The 13,677-nt window shown below is 47.7% G+C and overlaps 2 protein-coding genes across 10 annotated transcripts in view; one reads left to right on the top strand and one right to left on the bottom strand.

The window, feature by feature from the left end:
• ZNF674 (zinc finger protein 674) overlaps positions 1–13,677 on the bottom strand; it is a 37,654-nt gene that overhangs the window by 17,935 nt on the left and 6,042 nt on the right. For 2 of the 8 annotated variants that reach the window (XM_040632624.1, XM_040632620.1), the window contains exons 2-4: positions 13,503–13,547; positions 9,391–9,517; positions 8,979–9,074 (exon numbers count right to left, since the gene is read on the bottom strand). In XM_040632624.1, coding sequence (XP_040488558.1) covers positions 8,979–9,074; positions 9,391–9,517; positions 13,503–13,517 — 238 coding nt within the window. In that variant the 5' untranslated portion in view covers positions 13,518–13,547. Of the gene's footprint in view, positions 1–8,978; positions 9,075–9,390; positions 9,518–10,384; positions 11,875–13,151; positions 13,244–13,502; positions 13,548–13,677 lie in introns of those variants that run through there. The other 6 variants (XR_005835415.1, XR_005835411.1, XR_005835416.1 and 3 more) reach the window with 4 other exon arrangements.
• KRBOX4 (KRAB box domain containing 4) overlaps positions 1–13,677 on the top strand; it is a 64,850-nt gene that overhangs the window by 45,390 nt on the left and 5,783 nt on the right. The gene's annotated exons all lie outside the window — the stretch shown is intronic.

The following is a 13,677-nucleotide window of genomic DNA, read 5'->3' as shown; positions in this document are numbered from 1 at the left end:
GCTGGAGCTGGAACAGAAAAACAGGCCTAACCCATGCACGAGAAAGCAGTTGATCAAGATTAGAGCAGAAATCAATGAATTAGAAACCAGGAACACAGTAGAGCAGATCAACAGAATTAGAAGCTGGTTCTTTGAAAGAATAAGTAAGATCGATAAGCCACTGGCAAGACTTATTCAAAAGAACAGAGAAAGGACCCAAATTAATAAAATTATGAATGAAAGGGGAGATGTCACAATCAACACCAATGAAATAGGAAGGATCATTAGAAACTTTTATGAACAGCTTTATGCCAATAAATTAAACAACCTGGAAGAAATGGATGCCTTCCTGGAAACCTATAAACTACCAAGACTGAAACAGGAAGAAATTGATTTTTTAAACAGACCGATTAATTATGAAGAGATTGAAGCAGTGATTAAAAACCTCCCCCAAAACAAAAGTCCAGGGCCTGACGGATTCCCCAGGGAATTCTACCAAACATTCAAAGAAGAAATAATACCTATTCTCCTGAAGCTGTTTCAAAAAATAGAAACAGAAGGAAAACTACCAAACTCATTCTATGAGGCCAATATTACCTTGATCCCCAAACCAGGCAAAGACCCCATTAAAAAGGAGAATTACAGACCGATATCCCTGATGAATATGGACACCAAAATTCTCAACAAGATCCTGGCTAATAGAATCCAACAGTACATTAAAAGGATTATCCATCATGACCAAGTGGGATTCATCCCTGGGATGCAAGGGTGGTTCAACATTCGCAAATCGATCAGTGTCTTAGATTTTATCCAGAAGGAAAAATTCAGAAATCATATGATTCTCTCAATAGATGCAGAAAAAGCATTTGACAAAATACAGCATCCTTTCCTGATTAAAACACTTCAGAGTGTAGGGACAGAGGGTACATTCCTCAATCTCATAAAAACCATCTATGAAAAGCCTACAGCAAATATCATTCTCAATGGGGAAAAGCTGGACGCCTTTCCCTTAAGATCAGGAACACGACAAGGATGCCTACTCTCGCCATTATTATTCAACATAGTACTAGAAGTCCTTGCAACAGCAATCAGACAACAAAAAGGGATAAAAGGTATTCAAATCGGCAAAGAAGAGGTCAAACTGTCTCTCTTCGCAGATGACATGATACTCTATATGGAAAACCCAAAAGACTCCACCCCCAAACTACTAGAAGTTACAGAGCAATTCAATAATGTGGTGGGATACAAAATCCATGCTCAGAAATCAGTTGCATTTCTATACATGAACAATGAGACTGTAGAAAGAGAAATTAGGGAATCCGTTCCATTTACAATAGCACCAAAAATCATACGTTGTCTCGGAATTAACTTAACCAGAGAGGTAAAGGATCTATATTCTAGAAACTACTAGAAACTACAAATCACTCTTGAAAGACATTGAAGAAGACACAAAAAGATGGAAAAATATTCCATGCTCATGGATCGGAAGAATTAACATAGTCAAAATGTCTATGCTACCCAGAGCAATCTACACGTTCAATGCCATCCCGATCAAAATACCAATGACATTTTTCAAAGAACTGGAACAAACAGCCCTTAAATTTGTGTGGAACCAGAAAAGGCCCCGAATCGCCAAAGAATTGTTGAAAAGGAAAAACAAAGCTGGGGGCATCACATTGCCGGATTTCAAGCTGTACTACAAAGCTGTGATCACAAAGACAGCATGGTACTGGCACAAAAACAGACACACAGACCAACGGAACAGAACAGAGAACCCAGAAATGGACCCTCGGCTCTTTGGGCAACTAATCTTTGACAAAGCAGGAAAACACATCCAGTGGAAAAAAGACAGTCTCTTCAATAAATGGTGCTGGGAAAATTGGACAGCTACATGCAAAAGAATGAAACTTGACCACTCTCTCACACCATACACAAAAATAAACTCCAAATGCATGAAAGACCTCGATGTGAGACAGGAATCCATCAAAATCCTAGAGAAGAACATAGGCTACAACCTCTTTGACATCGGCCACAGCAACTTTTTCATGACACATCTCCAAAGGCAAGAGAAACAGAAAATGAACTTGTGGGACTTCATCAAGATAAAAAGCTTCTGCACAGCCAAGGAAACAGTCAAAAAAACTAAGAGGCAGCCCATGGAATGGGAGAAGATATTTGCAAATGACAATACAGATAAAAGATTAGTATCCAAGATCTACAAAGAACTTCTCAAACTCAATACACGGGAAACAAATAATCACATCAAAAAATAAAGAGAAGGGGGAATAAACCATGAGAGACTATGGACTCTGGGAAACAAACTGAGGGCTTCAGAGGGGAGGGGGTGGGGGAATGGGATAGGCTGGTGATGGATATTAGGGAGGGCACGTATTGTATGGTGCACTGGGTGTTATATGCAAGTAATGAATCATGGAACTTTACATCAAAACTAGGGATGTACTGTATGGTGACTAACATAATATAATAAAAAATATTGTTAAAAAAATGGGCAGAAGATATGAACAGACACTTTTCCAATGAAGACATACAGATGGCTAACAGACACATGAAAAAATGTTCAAAATCATTAGCCATCAGGGAAATTCAAATCAAAACCACATTGAGATACCACCTTACACCAGTTAGAATGGCAAAAATTGACAAGGCAGGAAACAACAAATGTTGGAGAGGATGTGGAGAAAGGGGATCCCTCTTACACTGTTGGTGGGAATGCAAGTTGGTACAGCCACTTTGGAAAACGGTGTGGAGGTCCCTTAAAAAGTTAAAAATTGAGCTACCCTATGATCCAGCAATTGCACTACTGGGTATTTACCCCAAAGATACAGACGTAGTGAAGAGAAGGGCCATATGCACCCCAATGTTCATAGCAGCATTGTCCATAATAGCTACATTGTGGAAAGAGCCGAGATGCCCTTCAACAGATGACTGGATTAAGAAGATGTGGTTCATATATACAATGGAATATTACTCAGCCATCAAAAAGAACGATTTCTCAACATTTGCAGCAACATGGATGGGACTGGAGGAGATAATGCTAAGCGAAATAAGTCAAGCAGAGAAAGACAATTATCATATAGTTTCAGTCACTTATGGAATATAAGAAGTAGGAAGATCGGTAGGAGAAGAAAGGGAAGAAAGGGAAGAAAGGGGGGTAAACAGAACGGGGAATGAACCATGAGAGACTATGGACTCTGGGAAACAAACTGAGGGCTTGGGGGGGGGATGGGATAGGCTGGTGATGGATATTAAGAAGGGCACGTATTGCATGGAGCACTGGGTGTTATAAGCAATTAACGAATCATGGAACTTTACATCAAAAACTAGGGATGTTCTGTATGGTGACTAACATAATGTAATAAAAAATTATTATAAGAAAAAAAAGGACGTATATTAAAGCTTCTACGTATTGTTTGAAATGTTAAAACATAAATCTAAGTAGCCAGGAGGAACTTCACTCTGTGTGGTTCCCAAGGCTCCATTAACTCTGACCCTCAGGCAAGGACCATCTCCAAGCCTGGTGGGGGCTGCCCTCCTGCCCCCCTCTCTGGGCCCTCCTCCCCCAGGCTGTTCCCCAGGAGGCACAGCCCAGCCTCCTCTGAGCTGCTGCCTGCTGACAAGGCTGCCAGAATCTGTTGCCATGGCAACCTTCTCAGTTACCAAGGCCCCCCAGTGGGACATCATTGGAGCAGCTGGTGACATTTGAATACGGACAGTGTGTATTGATGTGAACGTTCCCAATTGTGATGACCACAGTGCGTTTTAAAAGGGAATCCTGGTTTTTAGAAAATGTACAGTGATGTGTTATGGGTGAAGGGACATTGCACCTGCAGTCTTAAATGGTTCATAAGAGTTCATTTAAATGTAAGTCCATGCATATAGATAATAGATAGATATAGACACAGAAGACAACAAAGCGAACAGAGCAAAATGCAACCAACTGGTGAATCTGGGCAGAGTCTACAAGGAGTTTCTGGTATTGATTTTGAAATTTTCTGTAAATTTGAAACTATATCAAAATTCAAAGTTATAAAAACAAAAAAGCAAAATAAAATACGTGTCTAAGCAGAATGTAAAAGGTTAACTGTGTATCTTAATCCCTAGAGCAACTATTAAACTAAAAAAATGAGATACTGACAAAAAGTAAATATACTGAAAATAGAATAAATTCCAATTGCACTTCCTATGTAAGACCTGTGCCATCAAAACTACAATATTACTGAGATGGATTTTAAAAGACCTAAATAAATAGAGAGATACATCGTGTTCATGAATTGGAAGGCTCAATATTGTTAGTACTTCAGTGATCCACAGATTTAATGCAATCCCAAACAAAATCTCCGGAGGCTGTGATGTAGAAACTGACAAGCTGATTCTAAAATTTAAATGAAACTATCAAGGACCTAGAATAGCCAAGACATTATGAAAAGGAAGAATAAAGCTGGAAGATGCATGTCATCTGATCTGAACACTTCATGTAAGGCTCTAGTAATTAAGAAGTGTGGTATGTAGACCAACGCATATGTGTTCAACTGTTTTCAACAAGGGGGCCAAGGTAAACTGATAGAGGAAATACAGCACTTTTGAAAATGCTGCTGGAATAATTGAATATGCATAGGCAAAAAGAAAGAACATTGATCCTTACCTCACACCAGGTATTAAAGTACTTCTCTCATGTCCATTGGCCTAAATATAAGAACTAAAATTGTCAATCTTCTGAATGAAATCATACGAGGAGTTCTTTGTTACCATGGAGTAGAAAGAGAATTGTTTAATAGGGCACAACAGGCATGGATCGTAAAAGAAAAGCTGGATAAATTGGGCATTATCAAAATAAAGAATGTCTTTTTTTGAAAGACCCTATTAAGATAAAAACAAGCCACAGCCTGGGGGGAAACACATGGGAAACACATAGCTGCTAAAGGACTGGCATCCACAATATATAAACAGCTCTTAACCATTTGATAGCAACAAAAATGGTAAACGTTACCACAAACAGCTCACCCAAGATGTAGAGATGGCAAATAAGCACTTGAAAAGATGCTAAACATTAGTTATGGGAGAAATGCAAATTGAAATCAAAATGAGAAGCTCCAACACAGCTACTAGAAAGAAAGACTAACAATACTCAGTACCAAGTGCTAGCAAGGATGCAAGACACCTAGAAGTCTCCACGTCGCTGATGGTCGACAAAAATGGTACAGCCGTTCTGGGAAACAGTGTGGTGATGTCTTGTGAAGCTAAACATACATTCACCCTATGACCAAGCAATTCCAGTCCAGAAACTTACCCAAGAAGATAAATACGTGTCCATACAAACACCAGGACATGAATGTTCATACCAGCTTCTTTCATAATAACCAAAAATTCAAAAAAATTCAAATACGCGTAAACTGCTTAGTAAATAAACAGATATAACATTATTTACCTTCAAAAAGGAACAAAATGCTGATATACATCAAACACGGATGAACCTAAAAAGCATTAAGGTAAGAGAAAGAACGAGGACACACGAAATTATTTACTATTACATGCATTTTATATGATATTCTAGAAAGAATAAATGAGAAGAATAGAAATGAGAAGATTCCAAATCCAAATCCCAGATATGGAAGTAAGAAAGAATTTTAATTACATAGGGGCACAAGGGGATGCTTTAGGGGAATAAAGACGTCCGATATGTTGATGGTGTTCGTGGTTACATGACTAAATCTTCGTTAAATCTACAGAACTATATACACATAACAAAGGTGAACTTCAGGGCATATAAGTTATACCTCAATAAACCTCACTTAAAAAAACAACAGTCACATCCGCATAAATACATAATGAAAACACATGGAAAACACATATGGGAATTCGTTAAAACATTATTACATACAACCAAATATCATATGGTGCTATTTATGAATTTCCTTTTATTAAAGTAACTATTAAGCATTAAGGACAAACAATATTAACTGGTAGTGACCTCTAGTTAATGATACGCCTATGGAAGTATTTAGGGGTGAAGTGTACCGATCTCTGAAACTTACTGAGAAACTCATCACAAAAAGAAAGCGGCCTGATGGAAGGACAGAGGAATTGGTACACAGACAAGACAAAAGCAAATACAGCAAAATGTTCATTGTAGAACCTAGGGGGAACGCCATGGGTGTTCAAACTAGAATTCTTTCACTTGTTCTGTGTGAAAATTATAATAAAATGTCGGGGGAAAGGCTAGACAGAGAACAGCAAAGTAAACCCAGCGTAGGTACAGAAAAGGAAATAAAGGTAAAAGGGGAAGTGAACTACATGGGCTTGGACAAGTCGGGTTGCTGCAGTGAGGCCGCTCTTGAGACTAACCATTCCTAGATTTCCCTTGTCTCACAACGACCAGAGAAGTTTTTTTAAAGATCTACTTATTTATTTGAGAGAGAGAGAGAGCAGGGGGACGGGCAGAGGGAGAGGGAGACAAGCAGACTCCCCGCTGAGCAGAGAGCCCGAAGCAGGGCTGGAGCCCTGGACACTGAGATCGCGACCTCAGCCAATATCAAGTGTCAGACACCCAACTGACTGAGCCGCCCAGGAGCCCCAACAGAACAACCAGAGAATTTCTGGGACCTGCCAGAAATTTCCTCCAGGTCCAGGGGAATATGCAGTCCCGAAGTAGCCTGAAGTCTGGAGAAATGGGGGAAGAGAAAAAGCTGTCCAGTAATGAGTCCATCCACCCGCTCCTGTCCTTCTCATCCCACCTGACCCCATGCTCCTGGGTGAGGCCTGGCTGTGCCTCCCCAGCCTTTGAACGCTTCTTGCGATATTTAAGCCAGTGGCTCTTAATTGGCCATGGGCATCGGGCTATCTGCAGTGTCAGTCACAGTTCGCAAACCAGGACCACCCCGGGCTTTCTGGAACAATGTCCACAGGCTGGGGCCTAACCGTGAGGATCCTGAGGGGTCCGCAGGTCACCATGTGATACGCCCTGGGTTAACAAAGACTGTAGTAAGACATACTCTATTATCAACAACAATACAAACAGTGAAAACCACTACCGAAAGCTCCCAGGGGGCCAGGCACGCTTTTTGGTGCTTTACGTTCATTCACTCATTAAATTCTGACAATCCCGTAAGTTCAAACAGGCAAAGAGACTTTGAGCCGAGTGTGCAAGGGACAGCTAGTGCGCAAAGAAGCCAGAAGTTGAATCCGGGCCGTGAGCTCCAAGGCCGGGCTAGTGACTGCTCGCTGTGGAGGAACACTGAGCCTCCTCCCTCTGCCCTCCTCCAAAAGGAAAAATTGTTTATCGAATGTTCCACCAGCCCCACACCTGGACAGGTAAGAGTAAGATGCAGGCGTTCTCTCTAGGGTTCCATGTTCTAGGCAGAGAATAAGCCACAGACACTTAGCCAGCTTTGAAAAAAGAGTTACCAAACGGAATGCAAAAACAGAAGCTTCGCTCTATTATTTACCCTTATAAACGTACCAACAGAGAAACGAGCATTGTGAAGAGCTGAGAGAAGGCCAAGGTGTAACTGAGATAAAGCCGGATTGTTCAGAGAGAGGAGATAAAACAGAAATCTCCAGAAGAGCAGCTGTGAAGTGATTCCCGGGACCCAGGCGATAGCCATCAGCAGAACTACAAAGAGAAAGCCCGAGAAGAAGTGAACTTGGAGGTGCGGCTGGGAACGTGCTGACGTGACCTGGACCCCGACCTGCCCGCACGCACACCCAACGTGGCTGCACTTCCTTCCAACAGAACAGTTTTTCATATGAGGGAACTGGACTCCAGGGGGGACTGTGCCTCCGAGTTTCTGCCTCCTGCTTGCGGGGCACGAGTGAACTGAGAAGGAGCCTCAGCCACTCAGCCACTTCAATTCCTGGACACCCCGGAGGTGGGAAAAGCAGGCCAAGAGCAGAGCAGAAAGGCGGATGCATCTGGACAAGGCGGTGGATACGGGTTTGACAGAGCACAAAGGGGACACTGTACCCCGAAGAGCCCTGGGAGAGGCGACAGGGAGGTGGGTGCAGACTAGCCCAGGGAGGCCCCCAGAGAGCGGGTGCAGAGCCCAGCAGAGGCCGGTCCTGGAGAAGCCATCCAGGGTGGGCGCCCGGGGCAGCCGCTGTGAGTGCACCAGAAAAAGGGGAAGAGCGGCATCTGAAGTGTGTGGATCCCCACCAGGGACCCAGAGCCAGACCAACCAAACCCACAAACGAGGCAAAGAGCCACTGGGCCCAGGACGGAGGTGGCGCTCACGGAAGCAGGCTGCCCGGGAGGGATGTCCTCTCCAGGTCCCTTGTGTTCTGAGTCAATACAGAGAAGACACGGAAGACAAAATAGCTGAGCAGGAGGGACGCAGTGATGAGAGCAGGAAGCTGACAACAGGCAGAGTCGAGTCACATTTGGAAGAGACGGAGGGGCTGAGAAGAGAGGACTCTGGCCCACGAAGGCTGACGCTGTTGAGCACGACGGGAGCACAGAGAGAGCACGGGGGGCTGCCCGGCCTGGCTGAGCTGGAGGCCACCAGCAAAGCTTGCGGTCCCCACCACTCCACCAAGCCAGGCGGAATGACTCCCTGAGGCTGAAGAAGACTCCCAGCGTCAGATGTAAAGGGCCCACAGACGACAAATAAAGAGAAAGCGTCACACCTACATCCCATGTCTTCTGAGAAAAAGGCCGATACCAAGGGAGGGAAAACACCATCAAAGCTTCCAGAAAGGAGGGGGAGCAGGAAAGGGGGAAGGCCACCCAGGCTACCGGAAGGTGGACATGGGATCTGAAGAGCAGCGGTGGCCGCACGGTCTGAACCCCGAGAAGGACAGGGGGCTGCAGAAGGGTGGTGGGAAGGGGGCATCGTGTGGATACCACGGCGGCTGGTTTCATCGAACCCAAGTCACGTCCCCCAGTCTAGGGGCTTTGACAAGAGCTCCCAGACCTGCCCGTGACGCCCAGCTCTCGTAGACCTCCTAGGTCCCTGGCCCCGCCCGACTGCCCCGGGCGTGCTCACCTGGGTAGCTGCGCGTTGGCGGCTCTCCCTCTGCCCTCCTGGCCTCTTCTCCTCGACCCAATCGCAAGACCTCATCTGGTTTGGGAACCAGGTATCCTGAGGAGGGGAAATGACACAGGACGTCATTAGCAATACCAGAGGCATTCCGGGAACCGAGACCTATCCTTGCCAATCAGAGACAGTACAGCCTTGGAGCCGGCCCCGTGTGGACAGTTCTGTGCCCCTCGGTGCAGAACAGTCGCCGAGAGGGCAAGAGCACAGACATCCTGGGCGGGGTGTACATGGGACTGTGACTTCTCAGCGGTGAGCCTGAGGTCCAGTCTCATTCCAGGCTTCAGAGGCCCCGGAGCGGGCAGCAGCCGAGGTGACACGAGCACGTGTGTCCCAGGCACAGTGTGCAGCCGTCCCTCACCCACGGACACCAGGTGGCTGTAGTTCTCCAGCGTGACATCCCTGTAGAGGTTCTTCTGAGCGGAGTCCAGCTGCTGCCACTCCTCCAGGGTGAAGTCCACAAACACATCCCCGAAGGTCAAGGATTCCTGCAACAGCACATTCCTCATCAGCCCAGAGTGCCGCGCTTGGTCTTTCACACGTAGTGGAGAGTCAATGTGCTTCCCACCCCAGGAGATCCCAGACAGAGGACAGACTGGCTGCTCACAGTGGAACATCAGCTGCCCAGGGTCACAGAGCGAGGACAGAGGGATGAATGCATGCGTTCTGCTTTCCACACGCACGTTGGCAACACGACTGCACTGCCTGCCCCGACACCACTGCTCTTTGCTGCTCACCGCACAACCGTACAGCGTATGGAGCGCGTATGTCACCTAAGGTATTTTACACTTCACAAACAAACAGAGAAGGTGGTAAAGATCTCTTCCTCTGGAATCGCAATCCTTCAGCTCACTGACGGAACGCACACCGAGCTGGGAAGTCCAGCGGATATCAAGAACGATAAAAACACACTTTCTGAACTGAAGGGGCTCCCGTCTAGTAGAGGGAGAGACACTGACAAACCACAGGTAAGGGAGGGCGGGCAGGAGGGCGGGCTGCCTGTGCTCCCAGGGCAATGGCAGAGGCAGTAGAGGAACGGCGCCTAGAAAGAAGTCCGCTCTGCTCGGGGCGGGCAGAGAAGGCTTCGCAGAGGACACAGAGCTATGACAACAGTCCTGAACACAGCTCTTCAGTCAGGACTGGGAGGTAACAGCACATACACACTGGTCGTGGCTCTAGGTGCCTGTTGCACAGCTAAAACCCTTACAAATCCCCACGAGAGAAGAACTGGAACACCTCACATTCTTTTTTTTTTTTTTAAAGATTTTATTTATTTATTCGACAGAGATAGAGACAACCAGCGAGAGAGGGAACACAAGCAGGGGGAGTGGGAGAGGAAGACGCAGGCTCATAGCGGAGGAGCCTGATGTGGGGCTCGATCTCATAACGCCGGGATCACGCCCTGAGCTGAAGGCAGATGCTTAATCGCTGTGCCACCCAGGCACCCCTTGGAACATCTCACGTTCTAATGAGGTGACTGGAGGTGAGCAGATGGGGCTGCAGACCACAAAGGCCAAGCTGTGACTGGAAGCTCTGGACTGCTCAGCCCCACCCACCCTTCTCCGGAGATGGAAGAGGGGCTGGAAATGGAGTTAACAACTGAGCGTCACTGCGTTAGGAAGCCGCCATACCATCCCCCTGCATGGGTCTCGGGGAGCTTCCAGGTGCGTGAACACATCCATATTCCGGGAGGATGACGCTTCCCAAGTCCACACAGACAGCAGCTCTTCTGCTCAGGGCCTTACAGGCCTTGCCCTGTGTTCATCTGGCTGTTCACGTGTGCCCTTCATCGCAGCCTTTAATAAACTGTGAAATGTAAGTAAGGGTGTCCCGGAGTCCTATGAGCCGCTCTAGCAAACAATCGAATCCAAGGAGGGCGTCACTGGTCCCTCTGATCCACAGCCAGCTGGTCAAAAGGCCGCAACTCAGGGCTGGCGTCCGAGGGGGGTGGGGGGGGCAGTCTGGTGGGACTGACCCCTCAAACCATGGGATCCGATGCTATCTCTAGGGCGACGGCGTCAAAACTGAGCTCCGGGTAGGACACCCAGCTGGTGCGGCAGAGAGCTGTTTGGGTGGGGAAGCTTCTACACATGTGCTGACCAGAAGTGTCAGAGATACAGAGCTCTGTGTGAGGGCGGAGGAGCCACGCTGGAGGAGGACAGGCAGGGAAGACACAGTGGGAAACGACCGGGCTGTTCCCACCCGAACGCGGCCGCACCGGGTTGCTCTTTCAGTCACCCAACTGCTAATCGTGGCTAACCCAGCAGGAGACGGAACAGGAAGCAGGAGGGTGGGAGTCTGCCCTGGTCAGCAGATTGAGGTGAAAAAGGAAAGGTCTGTGTTTGGTCTTGCCAGCACCAAACAAAAGCTCGCTTTTCTGAGTGCCCAGATCCCTATCAGAGAGAGAGCAAGACCCACCCGGTTACCCCCTGGATCTCCTCCTGCCCCCACCCTCACTGGGTGGCCTGCAGTCCAGGAGACAGGTGGCACCCGCAGGGCCCCAACAGGCCACATGGGGCAGCCGGTTACCCAGCGCTGCAGAGGGAGACAAGCCAGGACAGGCCTTGTGCAGCAGGACAGTGACAGGCAGGTGTCGCCCCAGGAGGAGCTCTCAGAAGAACCCACCCCCCATCACCCTCCCAAGTGACAGCTCAGGTGTCAGGGACCATGACCACACTGCTGAGCACAGGGGAATCACTGGCTCAGAGGCCCTCAGCGGTCAAAATCCACGAACACAGAGCGTCGGACCTAGAGCCCTCACCTCCAGACCTAGACCCTTGCAGATGACACACGCTCACAAGGAACACACTGAAGCATACGCGGCTCAGTACTGCTGCATCATTTCCTACAGCAAAGCACAAGAATATGGTCAGGGTACATCCGTGGCACAAAGGTAAATACACAATAAGGTATTTGCAGCCAGTGGAATATCACAGAGCCATTGCTGTAAATGGGGCACCAGCGGGGTGAGTGAGCCCTCCAGGGGACAGCCGGCAATGTCTGTAGAAACTCTTCACTGTCACCCCAGGAGGAGGGGTGGGGACACTGGCATCAAGGGAGGGCAGGGCAGGGATGCGGTTAGATACCCTCCAGCGCACACAACCGCCCTCCACAACGCATTTGCTGGCCCCAAAGTGCAAGCGTGCCCAGGTGCAAACCCCGGGGTTGTTCAAACACACAATGAAATGGAATGCTCGTGGAAATGTCCAGAATGTGCTGTAATATGTAAAGAAGGAAGAGATCCAAAGTAAATGGCATTCTGATGTGGAAAGAGATGTGTATATGTGATCTCTCAAGAACGTAAGGAACAAGGAAGGAGACGGGGCATGGGGCGACAGGGAGAATGAATCTTCACCTTTTGTTAAACCAGCTTTTCTTTCAATCTTTTACCATATGTACAAATCATTTTTCACAGCGCTCGATTCGACGTATTAACACTCTATTCAGAGTGTTTAGAATCTTGACACCCATAGTCTCAAATCGATCAGCTGTATAATTTATTTCCTTAGTACCTTTATCAACTTTCAGGTTAAGTGGCATCATAAAACCAGCTGGATCCCTTTTCAACTTTCAGCGGCCTGGAAAAGCTGAACACAGACATTATCTGGTGTTTAACATTTTGGGAAAGTCGCCACTAGTCTAGGATGTGGGACAGCCGGTTCAAGTGTGACTACCTTTGACCCCCAAATCCAACTTTCAGGTGTATCCTCCAGAAGTACCCACACTGTTGAACACACACAGGAAGAGTCATCCAAGAGGCACCGTAGAGAACAAAGAAAATTCGAAAGCTGACTGTGCACGAACAGAGCAACAGTCGAGTGATACACCCAGAGCGCGGCACGGAAAGTGCAACCGTCCCTCCGCACTGAGGAACAGCTCCCAGAAAGAGCCGGGCGGGAAGAGCAAGACGGGAGTGGGGCTGGGAGGGCACCCAGGCAAACGCTCACCCCACGCGGCCTGTGGGCCTGAGCTCAGCTTGTGAGACTGGCGGAAAGCCAGCCACCCCGCACCAGCACCACGCTGTTACCAGCGGGCACTCAGGAGAAACGTGGCACCGGGGGCGGAAGAAACAGGGATGTTCCGACAACTCTTTAGTGCACAGAATGTCAAGCATGGACTTACTTTCCTTATTTGATCACAATGGAAAAGCGAACAGGGAGGTGGAAGCGAAGTCAGGCAAAAGCACCCGAGTCTATGGGCTTCGACGAGCTTCCCTGAGAAGTAGAACAAAGAGGAGGTGCCCTTCCTGAGGAAGAGGTAGATGAGAACACTGGCCTTCTTTCTGTCTTTTCTGTTTGATAGTTTTGGGTTCTGTGGCGAGGGGAAGGATCGGAGGAACCGGGGCTGAATTACAGCTTGAACGGAAAACAGCCAGAGCAGAGCGGAGTGACAGATTTGTCAGGCTTACTATACAGATGCCCCGAAGCTGCCTCAAGTTCCCTGGAAACAAGGAGGGGGAAACGAGGAACTCACCTGGGCAGTGCCCATCCTGTTCTGCTCTGGACAAAGGGCGGGGACCTAGGAAGACAGAATGAGGGGGGTCGAGATCAGTGCACTCAGCCACGAGACCATCCCCACCAGCCCGATGACAATCACCCTTGTCCCTGGGGAGATGATGTGCGAACGAGCCTGGGAGCTCGAGCCCGGT

The sequence above is a fragment of the Ursus maritimus genome, assembly GCF_017311325.1.
Source record: "Ursus maritimus isolate PB19 chromosome X unlocalized genomic scaffold, ASM1731132v1 scaffold_X1, whole genome shotgun sequence".
NCBI lineage: Eukaryota > Metazoa > Chordata > Mammalia > Carnivora > Ursidae > Ursus > Ursus maritimus.
Note: the sequence above shows the minus strand (reverse complement) of the source record. Positions and strands in the feature narration are given on the sequence as shown.